Source organism: Talpa occidentalis, unplaced genomic scaffold (genome assembly GCF_014898055.3).
Source record: "Talpa occidentalis isolate TD23 unplaced genomic scaffold, MPIMG_talOcc4v2.1 talOcc4.7, whole genome shotgun sequence".
NCBI lineage: Eukaryota > Metazoa > Chordata > Mammalia > Eulipotyphla > Talpidae > Talpa > Talpa occidentalis.
The window spans coordinates 7,470,167-7,495,789 of record NW_023605083.1 but is presented as its reverse complement, the minus strand read 5'-3'; the positions used below and the strand labels follow the sequence as shown (position 1 = coordinate 7,495,789).

General features: G+C 38.4%; 1 protein-coding gene across 1 annotated transcript in view; it reads right to left on the bottom strand.

Annotated features, from left to right (window-relative positions):
- SCAI (suppressor of cancer cell invasion) overlaps positions 1-25,623 on the bottom strand; it is a 123,707-nt gene that overhangs the window by 24,018 nt on the left and 74,066 nt on the right. The window contains exons 4-13 of the mRNA XM_037491844.1: positions 23,070-23,165; positions 22,457-22,543; positions 21,222-21,320; positions 18,652-18,748; positions 17,589-17,687; positions 16,737-16,889; positions 7,806-7,907; positions 7,471-7,572; positions 6,802-6,880; positions 4,782-4,881 (exon numbers count right to left, since the gene is read on the bottom strand). Coding sequence (XP_037347741.1) covers positions 4,782-4,881; positions 6,802-6,880; positions 7,471-7,572; positions 7,806-7,907; positions 16,737-16,889; positions 17,589-17,687; positions 18,652-18,748; positions 21,222-21,320; positions 22,457-22,543; positions 23,070-23,165 — 1,014 coding nt within the window. The remainder of the gene's footprint in view (positions 1-4,781; positions 4,882-6,801; positions 6,881-7,470; positions 7,573-7,805; positions 7,908-16,736; positions 16,890-17,588; positions 17,688-18,651; positions 18,749-21,221; positions 21,321-22,456; positions 22,544-23,069; positions 23,166-25,623) is intronic.

Genomic DNA, 25,623 nt, shown 5'->3' with positions numbered 1-25,623 from the left:
ACAGTTCACATTTCTAAGCAAAGTGCTGTTAGAAATGCAAAGACATTGCCAAAAAATCCAGTTTCCTTTATAATCAGATTTTTATCTCACACCTAGGGAAATTCTAGTTTCAAAAATGGCCCAGGCAGTGAAGAACGCATACTTTGGAAAAGCAAATTTTCATGGATAAAATTCTTTAAAATCATCACAATTGGGCCTCCCTGGTGGCGCAGAGTGTTGAACGCAGTGCTGTGAGGCTGTATGCAGCCTCTGAAGCGTGGGTTCGATTCCTGGCTAGTCAGGGAGAGACCCACATGGCGTGGCAGACCTTTCCTGTCTGGTCCGCTGCTCAGCAGTGCTTTTGGTCCATCTGCCTGTTCTGATTCCCGCTCTGTTTCTGGTGAATGCTCTCGCCCTCCCGCGCTTCTGGCCTGTACCCCAGCTCTTGTATAAATAAATAAATCTTTGAAAAATAAAATAAAATCATCACAATTAAGTTCATTTGTGCTACAGCAAACCTGTAGAATTTTTTTTTTATTAGATAATAAATTTTATTGTTATATTCCCCATACAATTGCAGCGCCCCCATTCTGACCCCAATCCCTCCCCTCCCGCCCCTGCCCCCCTAAAAGTGTCTCTGGTTCATAGTTTTTTGTTGATTTTGATTTTCACTTTCTTATAGTTATTCATTTTCCTGGTCCCTTATTTAAGTTTTCTAGATTCCTGCTATGAGTGAGACCATCCGGTATTTTTCTTTTTCTTTTTGGCTTATTTCGCTGAGCATGATCCCTTCCAGCGCCATCCATGTTGCTGCAAATTGCATGTGTTTATCTTTTTTGAATGCTGAGTAATATTCCATGGTGTATATGGACCACATCTTCTTGATCCAGTCATCTATTTTTGGGCATTTGGGTTGTTTCCAAAGCTTAGCTATTGTAAACAGTGCTGCTATAAACATAGGGGTGCAGGTGTTCTTTGGAATTGATGTTTCTGTGTCTTTTGGGTAAATACCTAGGAGTGGAATTGCTGGATCATATGGAAGCTCTATGTTTAGTAGGTCCAGAAATCTCCACACAGCTTTCCACAGTGGTTGGACCAGTTTGCACTCCCACCAACAGTGCAGAAGAGTTCCTTTTTCTCCACACCCTCGCCAACATTTGTTGTTGCTAGTTTTTTTAATATGTGCCATTCTCACTGGTGTAAGATGGTATCTCATGGTAGTTTTGATTTGCATTTCCCTGATGACAAGTGATGTTGAACATTTTTTCATATGCCTGTTGGCCATTTGCATTTCCTCTTCAGAGAAGTTTCTTTTTAGCTCTTCTGCCCATTTTTTGACTGGATTATTTTCTTTGTTGTTGTTGAGTCTCATCAGCTCTTTGCAGATTTTTGTGATCAGTCCTTTATCATTAGTGTTGGGTGCAAAAATGTTCTCCCAGTTGGTGGGGTTTCTCTTTGTTTTTGTTATTGTCTCTTTTGCTGTGCAGAAGCTCTTTAATTTGATGTAGTCCCAGCTGTTTATCTTTGCCTTCACTATCACTGCTTTGGGTGATGTGTCTGTAAAGATGTCTTTGATGTGCAAATCACGTAGTGTTTCGCCTATATTTCCTTCTATATATTTTATGGTTTCAGGTCTTATGTCTAATTCTTTAATCCATTTTGAGTTGATTTTTGTGTATGGTGTGAGGTAGTGGTCAAGCTTCATTCTTTTGCATGTAGCGACCCAGTTTTCCCAGCACCATTTATTGAACAAACTTTCTTTGCTCCAATGCATAGTCTTTGCTCCTTTGTCAAAGATTAGTTGACCATAAATCTGTGGGTTTATTTCTGGATTTTCTATTCGATTCCATTGGTCTGTATGTCTGTTCTTGTTCCAATACCATGCAGTTTTGATGATTATGGCTTTGTAGTAGAGTTTGAAGTCTGGGAGTGTGATGCCTCCATTCCCTTCTTTTTTTTTCAGGAGAGCTTTGGCTATTCGGGATTTTTTGTGATTCCATATGAATTTCATCAATAATTGTTCTATTTCTTTGAAGAATGACATTGAAATTTTGATTGGAATAGCATTGAATCTGTATATTGCTTTTGGAAGGATGGCCATTTTAATAATGTTTATTCTTCCAATCCACGAGCAGGGGATGTCTCTCCATTTCTTTGTGTCTTCTTCTATTTCTTTTAACAGTGTTTTATAGTTTTCTTTGTATAGGTCCTTTACCTCTTTTGTTAGATTTATTCCCAAATATTTGATTTTTTTTGTTTCAATAACGAAAGGGATGGTTTTTTTGATTTCTTCTTCTTCAGATTTATTGTTTGTGTATAGGAAGGCTACTGACTTTTGCGTGTTGATTTTGTATCCTGCCACTTTACTGAACTGATTGATGAGTTGAATTAGCTTTTCTGTGGAGTTTTTGGGGTTCTCTATGTATAATATCATATCGTCTGCAAATAGTGATAGTTTGACTTCTTCTTTTCCTATTTGGATTCCTTGGATGTCTTTCTCTTGTCTTATTGCCCTGGCTAGGACTTCCAGTATTATATTGAAAAGCAGTGGTGAGAGTGGACATCCTTGTCTTGTTCCAGATCTTAATGGAATTGCTTTCAGCTTTTCACCATTGAGAATGATACTGGCTGTTGGCTTGTCATAGATGGCCTTTATGATGTTAAGGTATGTTCCTTGTATCCCAAGAATTTCAAGGGCTTTTATCATGAATGGGTGTTGCACTTTGTCGAAAGCTTTCTCAGCATCTATTGATATTATCATATGGTTTTTATATTTCTTTTTGTTGATGTGTTGGATAACGTTGATTGATTTTCGGATGTTAAACCATCCTTGTGTCCCTGGAATGAATCCTACTTGGTCGTGGTGAATTATCTTATGGATACATTGTTGGATTCTGATGGCTAAAATTTTATTGAGGATTTTTGCATCAGTGTTCATTAGGGAGATTGGCCTGTAGTTTTCCTTTTTTGTGTTGTCCTTGTTCGGTTTTGGTATTAGTGTAATGTTGGCTTCATAGAACGTGTTTGGTATTGTCCCTTCCTTCTCAATTTTTTGGAAGAGTTTGTGAAGGATAGGCACTAATTCGTCTCTGAATGTTTGGTAGAATTCATTTGTAAATCCATCAGGTCCTGGGCTTTTGTTTTTGGGGAGGTTTTTGATTACCATTTCAATTTCGCTGCTTGTAATTGGTCTGTTTAGGTGTTCTATTTCTTCTTTATCTAGCTTTGGGTGATTGTAGAGTTGTAGGAATTTGTCCATCTCCTCTAGATTGTTAAACTTGTTTCCATATAACTGTTCATAGTAGTTACTGATTATTCTTTTGATTTCTGCTGTGTCCGTTGTGATTTCTCCTCTTTCATTGATGATCCTGTTTATTTGTGCTTTCTCCCTTTTTTCCTTTGTGAGCCTGGCTAGGGGTTTGTCTATTTTATTGATTTTTTCAAAGAACCAGCTCTTGGTTTCATTGATCTTTTGGATTGTTTTTTTAGTTTCAATTTCATTTATTTCTGCCTTGGTTTTTATTATTTCTTTTCTTCTACTGGTTTTGGGGTTTTTTTGTTGTTCTTTTTCTAGATCTTTGAGCTTCGAGATTAGGTTGTTTCTTTGAGTTCTTTCTTGTTTCTTGATGTGAGCTTCTATTGCTATATATTTTCCTCTTATTACTGCTTTTGCTGCATCCCATACATTTAGGATATTGGTGTCCTCCTTGTCGGTCAATTCAAAAAATTTTTTAATTTCTTCTTTCATCTCCTCATTAGTCCAGTGGTCTTCCAGTAGTGTGGTTTTTAATCTCCATGAGGTAGGAAAGTTCCTTGCCTTCTTTTTATGGTTTATTTCTAGTTTGATGCCTTCATGGTCAGAAAAGATGGTTGATATGATTTCAATCTTGGTGTATCTGTTGATGTTTGTCTTGTGCCCCAGTATGTGATCGATCCTGGAGAATGATCCGTGTGCGCTTGAGAAAAATGTGTACTCCGTTTTTTTGGGGTTTAGTGTTCTATAGATGTCTGTTAAGCCCAATTGCTCTAGGTCCTTATTTAGAGCTTTGGTTTCTTTACTTATTTTTTGTCTTGTTGATCTATCCATTGTTGATAGTGGTGTGTTGAAGTCTCCCACTACGTATGTGTTTTCTCTGATGTCTGTTTTCAGAGAGGACAACAGTTGTCTGATATATTTTGGTGCTCCTTCGTTTGGTGAGTATATGTTAATGAGTGTTATTTCTTCTTGAAGTATTGTCCCCTTGATCATAATGTAGTGACCATTGGGGTCTCTTTTTATCTTTTTGAGTTTGAAGTCTGTTTTATCTGATATAAGTATAGCTGTTCCTGCTTTCTTTTTTGGTCCATTTGCTTGTAGGATTGTTTTCCATCCTTTAACTTTGAGCCTATTTTTATCTTTTGTAGCTAAATGTGTTTCCTGGAGACAGCAAAAGGTTGGCAAACCTGTAGAATTTTATATTAAAAAGTCTGGATTCATATTAATATTACTAGGCCCTGACATTTATTTATGTATTTACTGTCTCTTCCAACTGGAATATAGTTTGGTTCACTGCCATATCCCCAACGGATTGAATAGTAACTGAACATATAATAAACATTCAAAAAATATTTTTTAAACAAATATCAGTCAAAAATTCCAATTTCCTCAGGTAGTCAGAGTCTGTAAGATTTCTGGAGTCCAAATAATTATCATTAATAGCAGTCTAAGGAAACATTTCTAGTACTAGAAAGAAGTCCCCAGTTCATTTAATATTTTACAAGAGCTACAACATTCATAATGGGGGAAACACCAGAATACATACCAGTGCATTTCCTTGTGGGACTGATTTCGTTTGTGGATGGCATCTCCATTTATAATATCCCGGTTACTATTAGTAAGTACCCCTCCAAAATCATAAGGACCTGTAAAAACAAAAAGGGGAATCCTAGAATTTAATTGGAGAATAACATTAATTTGATGTTTACATATAAAAGTTACAAAAGTACTGTGTGACTCTCATTGCTACAAATGGAAGATTATTACAAAACATTTCATTTAAAAGTTAACATTTTAGTTTAATGCAGCATTTAAATGATTTCAGCATGTTTCAACAAAAATCATTTAATTATTCATCAGCTCTTCAAACAGAATACAATGAGAAACAAAACAACAATCTACTATTTCCCATTATTCTGAATAATAAACGGGCTGGGGATCTGGGATGTTCAAAGTGATCTCTCCATTTTATGCAAAATTTAGTCACAGGTTTAACAAACAAAAGAAAGACAGTTGCAGTATGAAGCCTTAATAATTGCTCAGATAAAATTTTCAGTGAGACACTAATTGTAGAATTTAGGGAAAATTTTGAATGGAACTTGAAAATTCTCATTGACAAAAACATCATTTCTTAAGAAATCGTAATTTCAGTGTGTGACAAATCCATTATGACTAACATTACATCAATCGCTGTAGTTCCAGTTTTGTTGTTAACCTTTTCCAGCCGGTGATAAGAGTTAGTGAAACTCTTGCCTGCATGAATAGGAATTGTGGAAGGTTCAGTATAACAGTTATCAAAGAACTCTTCAGTGGCCTCCCTGCTGGCACAGGGGTTAAAGACAATGCTATCAAGCTATCATCAGCCACTGCAGCACAAATTTGATTCCCCGGCCCGCCATGGAGCTGGCACACATGATGCAGCAGACCTCTCCTGTCTTGCCTGCTGCTCCCCTTAGCAGTGTAGATCCACCTGTTCTGCTACCTACTATCTCTGTGAATCACTCCCTACACCTCGGCGTGTACCCCAGTTCTTGTATTCATAAATAAATAAATCTTTTAAAAAAACAAAAACAAAGAACCCTTCGGTCAGTAGCTATTATTATACTTGGAAAAAGTAAAACAAGAGGTCAATAACAAAGGGTCCAGAAAATCTGATTTGAAGTATATAAGACACAGAAATAAATATTTATAACTATCATTACTAACTTTAATTTAAAACAATCCTGAAATAGTTTATGACTGTGCATCACTCTTAATGTTATGAATAATATTTTATTGCTTTAAAAAAATCACTGCAATGAAAAGACTCTGAGATTTACTTTGCTTTGTTTTCATTTTAACACCTTAAGAGGATCCGACGGTCATGCACGGAAGATGGCAGGGACATGCATTGTATAAAGGAATGCAAATTTCAACAAACGGATGAAGAGGAAAATGTTAAGGGTATTAAGAATTTTTTTTGTGTGTGCAAAGATTTAATTGTCTTAATTACATCCAAATTACGCATCTATTTTGACCAGTTTCACATATTCTGGCCAGTTTTAAGTTTTTATTCTGAAATAGCATCCCAATATTCTGCAGGTTGAATCCATACAAACTAAACAAAAAACAGAAAACAAATATCATGATAAGGACTTGAACTTTCACAGTTACAAAAGTGCACTGATTTCTACAAAGACTTTTAGCCACAATGAAGCCACTGACCAAATTCCTAAATGCTCTAATGCTGAGAATAATTCAATGATGTAAAGTGAATAATTTGGCCTAGTTATTTCACTGCCCTTTACAGTTTCAAACACCAAATTCCATATAGGTATATATACTTTTAGCAAATTTGATAGCAAGGCATGCAATTGGTATGTGGTTTGATTTTTGAACTTCAACGTTGATCTTAGCAAATAAATTAGAATATCTACAAGATTGCCAATTCAACAAATAGAACAGATTTCAAATGTGGAGGCCTCTCTAGAAAGCTTGAGATGGTCTGTGGGCTACGGGCCATCATCTTGTAGAAAGTTAAGAGAATTCAAGCCCTGCTCACAAGAGGGAGCATTCCTTTATTGTACCTTCACTATCAGAACGACCTGTGGGGAAAACACCAGTGGCTGACAGGTAAATCAGAAGCACACTATTGGCAGGCAGCTCCTGAAATTAAAGAAAATCACATATACAAAACAACAAAGAAAGGAAACAATTGTTTTATTTAAAGTTAAGACAGTCTCTGCTTCAAAAGCCTGATCACTTACACAATGTTCTCTGAAAACTCTGAAGTGAAAAAGAAAAGGTCCTGATATGTATAGGTTAAAACACAAACTTCCATCCTTGGCTTTTCCTATGTAAACTTTGGGAGGAATTCCCTATTTCTTACAGTTTGTTCACATGATCAAAATGTTGCCCAGAGCCTTTTGAATATATAAAATGCCAAAGCAATCTGATCCTTTTTTTAAATTCTGCATTGGCTGGTATAACTAAAGTACTACAGTAATTAAAAAAAAAAAAAAAAAACCCTGGAGGAAGGAGAACGATAATTAATCAATATCCTCATTAATTAATGGTAAGGAATATTCATAAAACATGAGCAACTTCCATTCCAAAAAGATCTGCGATTAGGATATTCTAAAGGCATTTCTCATTTTCATATTTTATCTAAACTCTTAACTCAAAGTGGAGTGATGCTCAGATTTCATTTAGGACACACGTTCCCTAAATAGTAAAAAGTGGTGGATCATATATACCTTAAAAGACGCAGCTAAGAATGTGTATAGTTGGCTGAAGGTTGGTTTGTAGAGCAGATACTTATGGGGGTTTTCCCGTCTGGTGGGCTTATCAGCCGATTCCTGTATTGACACACAGAAAATAATATTCATGGGAATTCTGAATGCGACAGGATCAAGGCCTTTTCTTACCAGCCTTTTTATCATATATCTTTTTACTCAATGTACCGTTATGATACTTATCACTTTCTCCTGGAAAGAACTGTTCATTGACACTTGAAGCAGTTGTTGAACAACAGCATGCCAGGAGGAGCAGTGAGCGAGTCACCACCTTGCAAATGTAGGGAAAAGCTCACCTGCATTCCTGGTTTATTCATCTGGGAAGCTAAATTCATAGGCTCCCTTTCCAGGGCTTGTAACATCCGGAACATGTCAACAGTTAGTTCACTGAACTTAACCTGCAAGAAGAACAATCTGATGGTTACTGCTGTGCACAGCCCTGAAGGCTCTGTCATGTTGCTACTCACGATGTTCATGTGTACCTAATGACACTGGGTATTTCATTCCCCAGAATTTCAGAAGATAAAAAAGGTGAAAGAATTATACAATGATACCAAATGCTCATCATCTAGACCCAATAACATTAGCATTTTTCTGTATTTGCTTTATCACACTTCTTCCCATCTATCATTACTTCTTTCGAGCCATCATTTTCCTCAAGTATTTTTGAAAACCAATGAAAGTACTTATGTAAACACAGAGAACTATATTAAATCCTAACATACATGCTTACTTCTGGCAAAACAGTTAGGCTATGGTCTACATTTTATACCCTATTCATTACATCTAGGTGCTATATAATGCTTAAAACTCATCCTTTTCTATTTTGAAGAATACTTCTATAGAACTTCAGGTTGGCATATGAGGACCAAATAAAGAATTTTTTTTTTTTATTTATTTATTTGTTTGTTTGTTTTGTTTATACATGCACTGGGTACAGTCAGAAGCGCGGGAGGGTGAGAGAATTCACCAGAGCCAGAGCGGGGAGCAGAGCAGGCAGAAGGACCGAAGCACACTGCTGAGGGGAGCAGCAGGCGGCAGGAGAGGTCTGCGCGCCATGTGGGACCCTCCTCCGGTGGCCGGGGAGCAGCTGGGGATCGAACCGGTGCCGCAGAGGCCGCGGGCAGCTTCGCAACCCAGCGCTCAACCGCTGCGCCACCGGGGAGGCCCTAAAGAATTTTTTAATGGACCTGTTTCTATAAAATAAAAGAGAAGTCAAGAATCCATTTTTAAAAGATTATTCTCTAGTTTCAAATATTTGAATCATTTAATACATTTGAAAACAGACTGAACAAAAGAATTAATTTTCTTCAAAATTTCACAGAGAGAAGCACAAAGACTGGATATTGTGGCCAGGCAGAATGTCTCAACCAAGCATTACTTTAGTTTTCTGCAATGTGAGAAAACTACCCTATAGCACAGTATGACCAGTTACTGTACACAGGGAATGAGAGAAGACCCTCTAGACAAGGCTTAGAAGGCAATGCAGTTAAATCTTTGAGGTGTTAAGAGAAAACAAATACCAAATTCAAATTATGTAACTCAAAAAGAAAAGGGAAGTAAAGACATTTTAAACCAAATAAAAATTGGAAAATCCATTGCAAGTGCATCTAAAAATAAAATAATAAAAAGAGATAGTCAAGCAGAAATAAAACATTGCCAACCTAAAATTATATAGCTAGTGAAAATAACTTCCTGAAAGTAAAGATGAAAGAAAAACTTTTATTTTCATGAAAAAAAAAGTCAAAAGAGTTCAGGACCAGCATACCTGCTCTACAAGAACTGTTCCTATATGGGCAAGGCATAATTGAATCGGCTGTTTCTTCAAGAATGGATGTTAAGGGGGGCGGAGCAACATGGCGGCGAGGAGACGCTGCGAGTAAGATCTCCCATTAAAAAAAGTTAATAGGGAGGAAAAGCGGCAGGTCCCAGTGAGAAGTGGGACACGGAAGATAAACGGGTGACGCCAGCGAACTGCCCGAAGAAGAAAGTGGCCATAAAAGAGGACCAGAAGGGAGGGAAGCGCAGAACCCTGCTCCCCTCCCCCGCCCACAGAGGCGGCACTCTCCGACCGGCAGAGAGGAGGAAACAACAAACCAAAACGGCCCACAAGAACAAACGACGCAGCAAGCGGGACTGTGAGCGGAAAGGAACTATTGCAGCCACCACACCCCGTGAACGGGAGCTGAGGCGAACCCTGCAGGATCCGCCGCAGCGGTGAGCGAACGGCTCCGGGCGCCATTAGAGAAGAACAAAGACCCCGGGAGACGCGCACACAGCCCGGGCTGCCGGTAAGCTGGCGCGGAAACGCGGCGCGCTTGGCGCTCTTGAAAAGCAAGTGCAGACCGGGATCGCGGCTGCCCAGGTCCCCGCGCCTCCGACCTAGGCTTGGGAGACGACCTAGGCTTGCGGGGAGATGCGTGGAGGTCCTCACAGAGGTGAAGGTCCCTCCCTGAGTGAGCAGGAACCAGGCGTCCAGGCACGGGAGCGGTGCAAAAGGCGCCATTCCTGCGCCACTGAACTGGGCTACAGCCCACGTCCTGGAACTGAGGGCTTTGGAACTGAGACCCAGGGCACGAAATTAGGGGCGTGGGTTCCCCACGACGGTGGGGCACAAGGCAGACACAGCACCCCAAAGCCGTTGAGGTGTACCCTACCATCCCCGCTCTGCTCCCTGTCCCACGGGGTGGAAAATCAGCTCCCCAAGGGCTCTAGGAGAGATCTCTGGCGCCACCTAGTGACTTGAAGCCAGCACAGGCTCCTGAAGGAGCTAGTGGCCAGCTGGGGAGTTAGCCCACACCGGGCCCCTTCCGAACAAGTAGTCTGAGCCCACAGGGAGAGCGAGCACCCACAGCCGGGGCAGACCAGGCGCGCAGAAGAGTGTGCCTGAGACTGGACGCGCAGGGAGTGTGTCCCACATCACCATTTTAGAACAGGGACATTTCTTCAGTAAAGACTACCTGCACAAGGCTTCCTCAGGAGCCAGAGGTGAGCGGGGGAAGTTCGCCCACGCCAGACCCCCTCTGGCCTGCAGTCCAAGCCCAGAGGGGGAACAGGAACCCACCGCTGGGGCAGACCAGGCGCACAGGGGAGTGTGTCCCCACATCGGCATTTTAGGACAGGGACCTTTCTCCAATAAAGACTGCTTGAAACTGACAGATGACTCCTGGAGGAACCAGAGGGGAGCAGAGAAGCCCACCCAAGATGCCGGCCAGTCCCATCAACACAGTGTCCCAACGCATACAGCAAATTAGAAAACAGACAGTAGGGAGGAGAAGAACCACACGCAACCTAGCAACTCTCCAGAGAAAAAGCACACCACAAAAAGAAAACCAGCCCCCAGATTGCAACGACAGTAACTTGGAAGAACTTCTGAGCCTTCCAGAAAGAGAATTTAAAATTGCCGTGATTAAAAAACTGACAGAAGTCATAAAGGAAAACAATGATAAGGGAAAAATAATCAACGATCAGAAGAATGAAATTGAGTCCCTAAAGAGGGAAGTAAAAGAAATGCAGGAGATCAAAGAATTAGTGGAAGAACTAAAGAATTCTGGGAAAAGCAATGAAAGCAGAATTGATGAAATGGAAGAACGAATAAGTGCTCTTGAAGACACAGAAATAAAAAGAACCAAAACAAAAAAGGAAAGAGAAGTACGAAGGAAAAAGAATGAAGAAAGACTTCGGGAACTATCTGACTCCATGAGAAAAGGAAATATAAGAGTTATAGGAATACCAGAAGGAGAGGAGAGAGAAGTAGGAACAGAGAAAATATTCAAAGAGATAATTGAAGAGAACTTCCCAAATGTGAAGAAGGAGCTGAAAATTGATATACAAGAAGCAAGAAGAACACCAAACTTCCACGACGAAAGAAAAAATACAGCAAGACACATAATAGTAAAGCTCCCTAGAATCCAGGACAAGGAAAAAATAATGAAGCTGGCAAGAGGGAAGAAACAGATAACATTCAAAGGAAAGCCAATCAGGCTGACATCAGACTTCTCCGAAGAAACACTACGGGCAAGGAGAGAGTGGAGGGACATAGTCAACAGACTCCAAGAAAACAGATGCCAACCAAGAATACTCTATCCCGCAAAGCTCTCCTTCCTCTTTGAAGAAAGAATATGGACCTTCCCAGACAAACAGAAACTCCGGAATTTCATTGCAACTAAACCCCCACTCCAAAAAATACTACAAGGAGTCCTAAAGCCAGAACCTCAGAGGGACGAATAACAATGAAAGAAGGCCAAAAAAAAAAAAAAGTAATTAAAAGAATAAATAAATAAAATCAAAGGAAAGACAAACACAATGGCAAATACAGATGTTAACATATCAATATTAACTCTAAATGTAAATGGACTAAACTCTTCAATAAAAAGACACAGAGTTGCAGCCTGGATAAAGAAACAAAACCCAACCTTTTGCTGTCTCCAGGAAACACATTTAGCTACAAAAGATAAAAATAGGCTCAAAGTTAAAGGATGGAAAACAATCCTACAAGCAAATGGACCAAAAAAGAAAGCAGGAACAGCTATACTTATATCAGATAAAACAGACTTCAAACTCAAAAAGATAAAAAGAGACCCCAATGGTCACTACATTATGATCAAGGGGACAATACTTCAAGAAGAAATAACACTCATTAACATATACTCACCAAACGAAGGAGCACCAAAATATATCAGACAACTGTTGTCCTCTCTGAAAACAGACATCAGAGAAAACACATACGTAGTGGGAGACTTCAACACACCACTATCAACAATGGATAGATCAACAAGACAAAAAATAAGTAAAGAAACCAAAGCTCTAAATAAGGACCTAGAGCAATTGGGCTTAACAGACATCTATAGAACACTAAACCCCAAAAAAACGGAGTACACATTTTTCTCAAGCGCACACGGATCATTCTCCAGGATCGATCACATACTGGGGCACAAGACAAACATCAACAGATACACCAAGATTGAAATCATATCAACCATCTTTTCTGACCATGAAGGCATCAAACTAGAAATAAACCATAAAAAGAAGGCAAGGAACTTTCCTACCTCATGGAGATTAAAAACCACACTACTGGAAGACCACTGGACTAATGAGGAGATCAAAGAAGATACCATCTCACACCAGTGAGAATGGCACATATTAAAAAAACTAGCAACAACAAATGTTGGCGAGGATGTGGAGAAAAAGGAACTCTTCTGCACTGTTGGTGGGAGTGCAAACTGGTCCAACCACTGTGGAGAGCTGTGTGGAGATTTCTGGACCTACTAAACATAGAGCTTCCATATGATCCAGCAATTCCACTCCTAGGTATTTACCCAAAGGACACAGAAACATCAATTCCAAAGAGCACCTGCACCCCTATGTTTATAGCAGCACTGTTTACAATAGCTAAGCTTTGGAAACAACCCAAATGCCCAAAAATAGATGACTGGATCAAGAAGATGTGGTACATATATACCATGGAATATTACTCAGCATTCAAAAAAGATAAACACATGCAATTTGCAGCAACATGGATGGCGCTGGAAGGGATCATGCTCAGCGAAATAAGCCAAAAAGAAAAAGAAAAATACCGGATGGTCTCACTCATAGCAGGAATCTAGAAAACTTAAATAAGGGACCAGGAAAATGAATATAAGAAAGTGAAAATCAAAATCAACAAAAAACTATGAACCAGAGACACTTTTTGGGGGGTGGGGGGCGGGAGGGGAAGGATTGGGGTCAGAATGGGGCGTTTGCAATTGTGTGGGGGAATATAAAAATAAAATTTAATATTAAAAAAAAAAGAAAAGAAAAGAAAAAAAGAAATTAAAAAATTTTTTGAATTGACCGACAAGGAGGACACCAATATCCTAAATGTATGGGATGCAGCAAAAGCAGTAATAAGAGGAAAATATATAGCAATAGAAGCTCACATCAAGAAACAAGAAAGAACTCAAAGAAACAACCTAATCTCGAAGCTCAAAGATCTAGAAAAAGAACAACAAAAAAACCCCAAAACCAGTAGAAGAAAAGAAATAATAAAAACCAAGGCAGAAATAAATGAAATTGAAACTAAAAAAACAATCCAAAAGATCAATGAAACCAAGAGCTGGTTCTTTGAAAAAATCAATAAAATAGACAAACCCCTAGCCAGGCTCACAAAGGAAAAAAGGGAGAAAGCACAAATAAACAGGATCATCAATGAAAGAGGAGAAATCACAACGGACACAGCAGAAATCAAAAGAATAATCAGTAACTACTATGAACAGTTATATGGAAACAAGTTTAACAATCTAGAGGAGATGGACAAATTCCTACAACTCTACAATCACCCAAAGCTAGATAAAGAAGAAATAGAACACCTAAACAGACCAATTACAAGCAGCGAAATTGAAATGGTAATCAAAAACCTCCCCAAAAACAAAAGCCCAGGACCTGATGGATTTACAAATGAATTCTACCAAACATTCAGAGACGAATTAGTGCCTATCCTTCACAAACTCTTCCAAAAAATTGAGAAGGAAGGGACAATACCAAACACGTTCTATGAAGCCAACATTACACTAATACCAAAACCGAACAAGGACAACACAAAAAAGGAAAACTACAGGCCAATCTCCCTAATGAACACTGATGCAAAAATCCTCAATAAAATTTTAGCCATCAGAATCCAACAATGTATCCATAAGATAATTCACCACGACCAAGTAGGATTCATTCCAGGGACACAAGGATGGTTTAACATCCGAAAATCAATCAACGTTATCCAACACATCAACAAAAAGAAATATAAAAACCATATGATAATATCAATAGATGCTGAGAAAGCTTTCGACAAAGTGCAACACCCATTCATGATAAAAGCCCTTGAAATTCTTGGGATACAAGGAACATACCTCAACATCATAAAGGCCATCTATGACAAGCCAACAGCCAGTATCATTCTCAATGGTGAAAAGCTGAAAGCAATTCCATTAAGATCTGGAACAAGACAAGGATGTCCACTCTCACCACTGCTTTTCAATATAATACTGGAAGTCCTAGCCAGGGCAATAAGACAAGAGAAAGACATCCAAGGAATCCAAATAGGAAAAGAAGAAGTCAAACTATCACTATTTGCAGATGATATGATATTATACTTAGAGAACCCCAAAAACTCCACAGAAAAGCTAATTCAACTCATCAATCAGTTCAGTAAAGTGGCAGGATACAAAATCAACACGCAAAAGTCAGTAGCCTTCCTATACACAAACAATAAATCTGAAGAAGAAGAAATCAAAAAAACCATCCCTTTTGTTATTGAAACAAAAAAAATCAAATATTTGGGAATAAATCTAACAAAAGAGGTAAAGGACCTATACAAAGAAAACTATAAAACACTGTTAAAAGAAATAGAAGAAGACACAAAGAAATGGAGAGACATCCCCTGCTCGTGGATTGGAAGAATAAACATTATTAAAATGGCCATTCTTCCAAAAGCAATATACAGATTCAATGCTATTCCAATCAAAATTTCAATGTCATTCTTCAAAGAAATAGAACAATTATTGATGAAATTCATATGGAATCACAAAAAACCCCGAATAGCCAAAGCTCTCCTGAAAAAAAAAGAAGGGAATGGAGGCATTACACTCCCAGACTTCAAACTATACTACAAAGCCATAATCATCAAAACTGCATGGTATTGGAACAAGAACAGACATACAGACCAATGGAATCGAATAGAAAATCCAGAAATAAACCCACAGATTTATGGTCAACTAATCTTTGACAAAGGAGCAAAGACTATGCATTGGAGCAAAGAAAGTTTGTTCAATAAATGGTGCTGGGAAAACTGGGTCGCTACATGCAAAAGAATGAAGCTTGACCACTACCTCACACCATACACAAAAATCAACTCAAAATGGATTAAAGAACTAGACATAAGACCTGAAACCATAAAATATATAGAAGGAAATATAGGCGAAACACTACGTGATTTGCACATCAAAGACATCTTTACAGACACATCACCCAAAGCAGTGATAGTGAAGGCAAAGATAAACAGCTGGGACTACATCAAATTAAAGAGCTTCTGCACAGCAAAAGAGACAATAACAAAAACAAAGAGAAACCCCACCAACTGGGAGAACATTTTTGCACCCAACACTAATGATAAAGGACTGATCACAAAAATCTGCAAAGAGCTGATGAGACTCAACAACAACAAAGAAAATAATCCAGTCAAAAAATGGGCAGAAGAGCTAAAAAGAAACTTCTCTGAAGAGGAAATGCAAATGGCCAACAGGCATATGAAAAAATGTTCAACATCACTTGTCATCAGGGAAATGCAAATCAAAACTACCATGAGATACCATCTTACACCAGTGAGAATGGCACATATTAAAAAAACTAGCAACAACAAATGCTGGCGAGGGTGTGGAGAAAAAGAAACTCTTCTGCACTGTTGGTGGGAGTGCAAACTGGTCCAACCACTGTGGAGAGCTGTGTGGAGATTTCTGGACCTACTAAACATAGAGCTTCCATATGATCCAGCAATTCCACTCCTAGGTATTTACCCAAAGGACACAGAAACATCAATTCCAAAGAACACCTGCACCCCTATGTTTATAGCAGCACTGTTTACAATAGCTAAGCTTTGGAAACAACCCAAATGCCCAAAAATAGATGACTGGATCAAGAAGATGTGGTACATATATACCATGGAATATTACTCAGCATTCAAAAAAGATAAACACATGCAATTTGCAGCAACATGGATGGCGCTGGAAGGGATCATGCTCAGCGAAATAAGCCAAAAAGAAAAAGAAAAATACCGGATGGTCTCACTCATAGCAGGAATCTAGAAAACTTAAATAAGGGACCAGGAAAATGAATAACTATAAGAAAGTGAAAATCAAAATCAACAAAAAACTATGAACCAGAGACACTTTTTGGGGGGGCGGGAGGGGAGGGATTGGGGTCAGAATGGGGGGGCTGCAATTGTATGGGGAATATAACAATAAAATTTATTATTTAAAAAAAAAATGGGAAAAAATGAAAAAATACTAATATTCCTTTAATAAAATTTTTTAATTTGCTATTTAAAATTGGAGAGCAAAATTTTCCTGGGTTTGAGTAGTTACAATTAATAATAAAAATTGTTGTCATAAAAAAAAAAAAAAAGAAGAATGGATGTTAAGATATTTACAAGGTAATAACTGTGTAGCAATAGAAGACAAAATTCTGTCATAATTCTTTACCTGGTTGTTACAATTACCAATAATGAGTGCATCAGCCAGAGACAATTGCCCTACAATCATGCCCTGCTCCAGCAAAGGGGCTCCTGTCTCAGCAAGACGATTAGATGTGATAACAATGGTGTTATCATCATTTAATACCATTACGGGGTCCGCCTGGGGGGAAAAAAAGGCAGTAAGTAGTTGATGGCCAAGATAAAATGTCAATATAACAAGTATTTATTTTTTAAAAAGATTTATTTAATTTACACATACAAGAACTGGGGTAAAGGCTAAGGGTGTGGAGGTGTGTGTGTGTGTGTGTGTGTGTGTGAAAGGATTCACCAGAGACAGAGTGGGAAGTAGAACAGGCAGATTGACTCAAATACACTGCTGAGGGAAGCAGTGGGCAAGATAGGAGAGGTCTGCCGCACCATGTGGGTCAGCTCCCTGACTGGGGATTGAACTTGTGCTGCAGTGGCTGCGGACAGCTTCATAGTGCTGAACTTAACCCCTTGCACCACCAAGGAAGCCCCTATTTCTTCTTCTTGACATGCACACACAATAAAAATGTGTACCCTATAGGACCTCCCTGGTGGCACAGGAGTTAAAGTCTCAGCACCATCACCAGCCATTGTGGCCTGAGTTCTGCTGTGGCCCGGCACAGCAGACCTCTCCTGTCTCGCCCGCTTCTCCCCTCAGCATGTATTAGTACTGTTCCCCACCCTGTCTCTGGTGAATCCTCTCACCCCCTGCACCTCTGTTCTGCACCCCAGTTCTTGTATGCATAAATAAAAATAAATCTTTAAAAAAAAATGTGTGCCATGTAGACATTTATTTATCCATGATAAGGTTTTGACCTTATTCAAAACTGACCTCAATGAAAGCTGCTACTTCCTGAAGCACAAGATTCCATTCCACTTGATCTTCAGTATTAAAACGGTGTGTGTAATCTTCAATTTCATCTGACAATTCCTATTTTAAAACATCACCAAAAAAGGATATAGAAAAAAAAAAAGATTGCAATATTGTACCATATTCTTAAAAGAAACTGATATAGTTAAGCTTGATTAATATCAATATATAATTCTAACTAGAACCAGTAACAAAGAATGAAAAATACGTGAATTTCCTTCAAAATAAAAAACTAAAGAATGAAACACATTCTGATCTTCATAGAGATCCACACAAACCCAAATCTCAGAGCTACATCAGCCATGAATTTACTAATAGAAAACTCTTAAAGGTAAAGCCCTCTAAGAAAATTTTAACCTTAGAAAAAATACTGTCAACCTCATTTTCTTTGGAATTATATCACACTGCTTCTTGGAAATAATCTCAGTAAATGGGCATAGAGGAAGGTAAAGGAAGACTCTCCAAAACCTAGCATGCTATGAAGTGATAAGTATACCAATCAGAAACCACTAACTACATGAAGACCAGAATGTTTTATTGCAAGGATAATAGATGTTAAGTGTATCCCAAATGCAGTTAACTCTAACTACCTGAGTTAACTAAGGATATGGTGATATAGCCATACTAAAGAAAAGAAGAAAACAAAATTTACTCACAATACCTATGTAGAACATGCTGGAATTTTTCTTGATCTAACCTTTCATTTATTTTCTCTTAAACCTAATATTTTAACTTCTTTTTGTATTTCCCAACCATTCATTGATGGGTGGTAAGACATAAAACATGCTGAAATGACAAAAGCAAGGAACTCAGAGAATTATCTCTGATTAGTGTGTTTGAAATATGAAGCGTTGGAAATTTTCTTTTAATCATTACCCGTGTCAGAAGTTATCATACTTTGAATGTTGGAATGATTGAGAGAATTCAAAAATTATTTTAACCTTAAATCTATTTTCAAAACAAAATTATCTACACACAATTAGAGATTAGGATTAGGATTTGAATTATTTTAAAGTGCACTTACCTTAACCAGATCCTTCACAACATCCATTTTGTTGAGAAGAAGACAAACCACTATAAATCTTGCATAGTATCGTAGTTTCTTAACTACCAGCTCAGGTCTGTAGCAGATAAATGGAAAATTATCATTAGCTTTAAAGGGAAAACATACTTTATTTTTCCCACTTTCTGCTAGCTTAAAAGAGCTTTTAAGTTCTATGATCCTGTTTTGCACAATTGCAAACATTTCTGTATATAACCTATAGTCTTTTAACATATTTCTTACTGATTCATTACGTTGTTCATTCATATATTCATTAATTCAATAAATATCGATTGAGAACTCATATGCACCAGGCACTGTGCTAAGAGATAAAGGGAGATTGATTTTTAAAAAGCCTATAAACACAGTTCTCACAGGCAGAAAAGTATTTAAAATGTAGAAGAGACAGATAAATGCTTAGCACACGGTGGAATAAATGCAACAGGAGGAATACAGGATGGTACCTGTGCCTGCAGGACTAGCTCTGGGGTGGGAAAAGCATTCCTAGAAAGAGAAGTGTTTAAGATAACAACAATGAGGCAGAACGAAGAGTAGAACACAAGGGTCAGAGAAATAGAAGGGGAAAAGAGTTCCTGGAACAACATTCTTTGTTTCAAGATCTTATTTTCCTGATGTTAATATAACCAAGTCCATTTTCTTATGCTTGTTGTCTGTATGCCTTCTCTCTTGCCATCCCTCCCAGTACCTCTGTCTTCTCATTTTAATACATCTTTTTTTCAGCTGGCAAAACAAAGACCTGGCTATCTAAAATCTACATTGACACTCTGCATCACTCTCTGCAAACTCAGACCACTTATATTTAATGTTGTTGCTTTGGCCGGGCTTGAACGGGCCTCCTTGAACATCTCTCCTATTTGCCCCTTGTATGGCTATCTTCTTCTGCTGCTCCTTTCTTGCTTTCTTTTCAGTTAATCAAATACACTTTAGGGTTTTTTTTTTTTTTAAGATTTATTTATTTATACAAGAATGGGGTATAGGCCAGAAGCACGGGAGGGTGAGAGAATTCACCAGAGACAGAAAACACTCCTTCCTGAGAAAAGGGCAATTTAGGGGCCAAAGGCAAGAGATTTTTGTCATCCTGGTTCCAGTTGACCCTGCCTCTGTTCATCCACCCTGCTCTAGGAGGCAGCACAGGGAAACAATTCAGATGTGGTGTTTGCTTTTAGGATGGAAAGTGATTTTAATAAGTTAAACTGTTGGGTATTAAGCCAAAGGCCCAATGCCAATTTCCCCTTTGGCAAATAAGAAAACTCAGATAAGTGAATTATACAAGATATTTTACTATTTCCTAAAATAGTTCTGTACTTAATAGGTATTTTTCATGCTGATAAAATGTCACATAGTCCTTTTGCATTTTTTTAGAGATACAAGTGATCTCATCAGGAATGCAGACAAATTGTACAACATGAATGCAAACAAACGAAAAAAGGGTTAGAGAAAATGTAGTAAAAAATAAATAAAGCAAACCATGAAAAATCTGAAGGAAAATAAATAGCGGAACTTCTGATAGAAGAATGAAGAAAGACAACAAAAAGACACTGGCAGTAAACTTCAAATTCAGCATCTACATATCTTGCTTGTAGCAAGCAAACTCTTCTATACAAGTTTGAACAAGATTTGCAGTGGATTGAAGGGGATTTACAAGAGTGGGGCTTTTCCCAAAAATGTTGTTGTTTAGCTTATGACAACCAACGACAAAGTGTTTGCTAGAAAAGCATGTGAAAACTATGTTTTTTTTTTTATCGTTAGGAGACTATTATCTTTTTACAATACAACTGCAGTGAGTTCTGCTGCTGGAGCAGAGAAAATATTCAGATCTTTTATGACTGAACTTACTCCTCTAGCTGCTGTTGGAATCTAACCATCTCCAGCAGACCCCTGCTTTCTTCAACTGTATGTTCATGTGGAATTAATAACATCATAATCTACCTGTAACCCAATGTCCACACCTCCCAGACAAGATAACCTTATGAAAAGACAACAGCACATCTTTATTTCTTTTCCTTTCTCCTACCCAAACATCGACCACACTGCCAGATAGATGAGAAGTGCTCAGTGGGTTACGACTGGGAATGGAGGAATTCTACAGAATTTGTCTTGCTCCCCCCATCAGTGAACCTACACAACTCTAAGACAGAATTGGTTCTGTCAAGGAAAATCCAAACAGCATCTGTAAACTTTTCTGGAGCTGACAGTTGTCAACAGGCTGTTGAATGCATAGGAACTAAGGTTACACAAGGCGAAAAGCCTCACTTTGGATTTGTTTCTTCTTTATAAAACTCTCATAAAGAAAAAAATGCAACCCTTCTTTGTGTTCTGCCTCCAGTTGTGACATGTTACAACATCTCTAATATTTATTACTTTTAAGTAACATTCCCCTGTTTGCTTAAGAAGGCCTGGTAGCATGCACTCAAGGAAGCCCATTAAGCAAATAAAAGTCATAAACAGCTGTGTGCTTTTCTAATTTCCACATGGAGTGAAAAAATGGAGTGGTTTATTTTCCTTTTTCTGAAAACATGATAGGGACATACCTGTCCTCTTTATTGACTTGAGAGTAATAAGATCTCTGTCTGATTGCAGAATAGAAGGAGAAAGCCTCATTCAGATAGCTCGTCTCTGATGTGCGTAGGCTATGAGAAAAACAAAACAAAACACACGTTAAATTTGACAATCTCGAACTCTTCACCATGATAAATACTTGTACCAATTCTTCTATTCCTCTGCACGAGGGAATGGGAGCAGCTATCCTAAATACGAATCAGCAAGGCACTAATCATATAACCCTTAAAATGTGTAAAAATAATGATAATTACCAAAGAAAACCTCCCCATAGCTCCCAAACATTTTCTGATGGCAACCCAAAAAGTATGTTATTGTCAGTCTCCAAACTCTCCAAACGGTATTCCACCTCCTTAAATCTTCCCACCAGGCCCAGACATCTCAGGATTTTCCCCAGATTCTGACACAGTCCCTTATCCTTTGGTTAACTTCTTTTGATTTTTTTCTCTCACAAGACTCAGAAATGGACTAATCCATATTAATCTTCAAATGAAATCAGTTCTCCATTAAAAATTTCCAGTTTTACAAGGGACTTCTCAAGAAAACATTCTACCCAACAGAGAGAGGTTTTCGTGGTGGCAATGTGGGCTGGCATGCCAAACGACAGGAAGAAAAAGGAGTTTTCTGGCCTATTAAAACTATAAATGGTCCAGACCATTCTATGGGATAACTGATGTCACCTCGTGATAATAAGATTTAGACTCTTCCAAACAGAGCTCTCTTATTTCTTTGACTCGTGGGTGGGACTATATACATGCTACTGCTCTAAGAATATAATCAACAGAATCATTCTATCCTTCGTGTAACTTTTTAGACATATCCCACAAGTATGTGTTTTAAATGTGTTTAAAAACTCAAACATACAAGTTATGACACGTCTCTGTATAGAATTAAGAATTAAGTAAGCTATAAGAACTATAAATTTATTTAGTATTTATCATTTCTCTAAGACCAAACTCAGGCTCCTTTATAAGTGAGTCTGAACAAATGAATTGTTTGGAAGGTGAGCTTTTGAAGGACAGAGTGTCACTTTGATTATGAAAGGACATTTCAGGATGCTGCCTTGATCAACACGACATGAACTATTAGGGTTTCGCGTGTAACACATTAGCTTTCCCTCCTAGTTAGTAAGTACACTGTGCATACTTGTGCATGCTGTATTTAAACCAGGAAAACACTTTATTTTTTTCATTTGCAATTCACTTACTAATAATGGTAGTATAGCTGCCCAATCTTAGAAGCAATTTCCCCTATTTGCCACCGCTTCAAGCCATACCGATTATCCAAGACTTGTCTGTTTTATATAGGAAATAAGAACATAGAAATGAGACTATAAATTTCAAAAATAACCAAATATGTAAGTTCCATAGGATAAAATACCACCCAATTTAGCAAAACTCATAAATTTTTCATGAGATTTCAACATAATCATTCAATTAAATTCCAAAAGCATTTATTAAAAGTCTATTTAAAGCAAGTTGAAATATAAAAAGAAACTTCTTTGAGCTTTATATATGAAAATTAGAAGCAGTATCTCCCAAATAGCTTTAGTCATTAGATAACACCTGTTTTAGAATGAAATCATGAATCAGTCCACCTACGTTAGAGTTAACTTGAACCATTTCAGATATCAGATTATCTTTAAAAATCAGGTAAGAAACATTATATTTTAAAACCTTAAATAGGAAAAAAATCAATTTGTTTTCATTTGGATCATACAGATGAAACATATTAAAAAGCACTGAGATAGTAAAGGTCAAATCTATGACTGATAAAAAATGGACTTTCTTCACACTCATTTAACTGTAAAATTCCTTTACCGATGCTGCTGCTGGAATTTCCAGAGTTTGGTGTAAACATCAAAAGTTCTTCCAAAATAGGACTGCCACTGCTTCTGTCCATATTGTGGCAAATCTCTGTGTAACAAATAAACATACATTAATTTTAAAGCTCTTAGGCTATCTGGAGGTTAAGTCTTATTAGATACAAATTGGACAGATTGAAAACATGTGCATTCAGAGCCTCCCTGGTGGCATAGCGGTTGAGCACTGGGTTGTGAAGCTGCCCGCAGTCTCTGCAGAGCCGGTTTGATCCCCGGCCACCGGCGAGGGTCCCACATGGCGCGCAGACCTCTCCTGCCGCCCGCTGCTCTCCCCTCAGCAGTGTACTTTGTCAGTCTGCCTGTTCTACTCTCCGCTCTGGCTCTGGTAAATTCTCTCACCCTCCCGTGCCTCTGACTGTACCCAGTGCTTGTATAAATAAATAAATTAATCTTAACCAAAAAAAAAAAAAAAAAAAAAAAAAGCTTTAAAAAAAAAAGAAAACATGTGCATTCAGGCTTTCTTTTTTAAAAGTTTTAATTTTGGAGCAGAAATAATCCTATCACCAGGATCTAGGACACATTCTTTCCTACTCTTCCTCCTAACTCTTCATCTCATTCTTCATCTCCTTGTAGATTCTAACACTCTCTTCCCTTCTCTGGGTGATGTCAGTTGCACTCACTTATAAACTGTTAACTTCTAAATGTTTATCTTCAGTGAAGAATTCAGCAGTTTGAAAAACACTGCTGTTGGCAATATATCTAGAAGTGGGTGTGTAGGTGGTAGAACTGTTCTCAATTATTCTAGAACTATCCCCAAAAGAAAAACTATACATGCCTGTCCCTAGACCGGGTAACTTGGAACACATCCCTTAGAGACAACTATTTCCCTACCACACGAACACTGTGCCTAGTTGCGGAACTCACTTTGGTCAATGATATGTAATTTTAAGTTGGCTACACCAGGTCTGAGAAAATTATTTAAGAGATGATACATGATTCATCATTTTCACTTTTCCCTTTGACCTAACACCAAGACAGGGCTGCTGCTCAGCCTGGAACACAGAGTAAGGCACATTTATGGAGCCTCAAAATTGCATACAACTTGTAACTCACTTGGGAGCTAGAAAGTAATCTCTATTACAGTAAGGTACTACAATTTTGGAATTTTTACAGATGACTTACTTAGGAAGGCCAGTACAGACACGGATACCAGAAGTGACAGAGACAGAGCACGTATGACACTGGCGTGGGCACTGAGCAGCAAAGAACTGTTACTGCAGGCTGAAGATATGACGGCATCTACAGAAGACTGTGGCAAAACTGCATGTACCTGCAGGTGCCTGAGAAGCAGACAATGTGACCACTGAGTTTATACAAAGAGGCCAGGAAATAATGTGCTGCCAGTCCTGCCGCCATGAGCTGCACTTAACAAAATACGAGAAAATGACAGACTCAAAACTAAGAATTAGCTGCAAGCAGGGTTGAAAAGGAAAAGGGAAAAAGACACAAATTCCAGACCATGGAAGATTAAAGAAAACAATACGAACGCATAACTGTAAAAGATCCTATCGATAAATGATAGCTATACATCCCATTAAAGACTGAGTTTCACCCTCAGGGCAAAATCTTTTCCTTCAAGTCTGTGAAGACAGGAAGGTAGTACCAAGTCCATTCTTTCAGTGCCACAAAACAGATCAGGGGAAAGAATCTCAGGATTCTGCTATCTAGAAAGCCAATAAACTAAAGGTATCTGTAATAAAGTCTAAAAGAGAGAGAACATGTCTCAAAAAAACTGAGTAATGGCTACTGGTACATGGAAGCTAAATGGAATCAGACTGTCCATTAAATTTGTGAGCGTTTAACTGTCAGGTCATTTGTTCTATAAAGGAACAATGATCTCTGATTACAGTGTGGTATGCTTCTTATCCCAGCTCATGAGCTGCCTCACATTTTTACTGATCCATTTTTTGCTTTTGTTGCTGCTTTGTTTTTCATGAGCTCTCATGGAGCAGAAGGATACAGTTCTGGAACATACAGATGGGGTAAGGAAATACCACTTTCCTTTTACCCCTAATCTGCTGACCCCGCCCAGTGGTGGAATCCAACAGGAGCCAGCACGTATAAGCTGAGGCCAAAGGGTCTCCGACCATCCTGAAAGTATCACCCAGTGATTGACATAACAGAGCAGAGAAAGCTGGAACCTAGAAAACACATAAAAAGGGTACAGCCAAGGAAGAGCCCAGCCAGAGAAGTCACAAAAGAAAAAATACATGAAAAATGTTTCAAATAGAGAGGTCAACCAAAAATACCCCACTCCCACCTCACCCCACCAATGCAAAATAACTGGGTAGTCAAAGGTTTCTCTTTCCGGGGCAGAGAAGAAGTGAGAGAGTGAAGGAGAGAGCCAGAAGGAAAGAGGAGGAAAGACAGAGTTTTGCACTAAAGAAACTGGGTAAACTCATTCTATTGGCTGGGGTAGGAGTGGACCCAGAATAAGATTAGTTTAAAGCAAATCTGCTTAGCCTAAAGCAAATCTCTCAATCAATAAACCC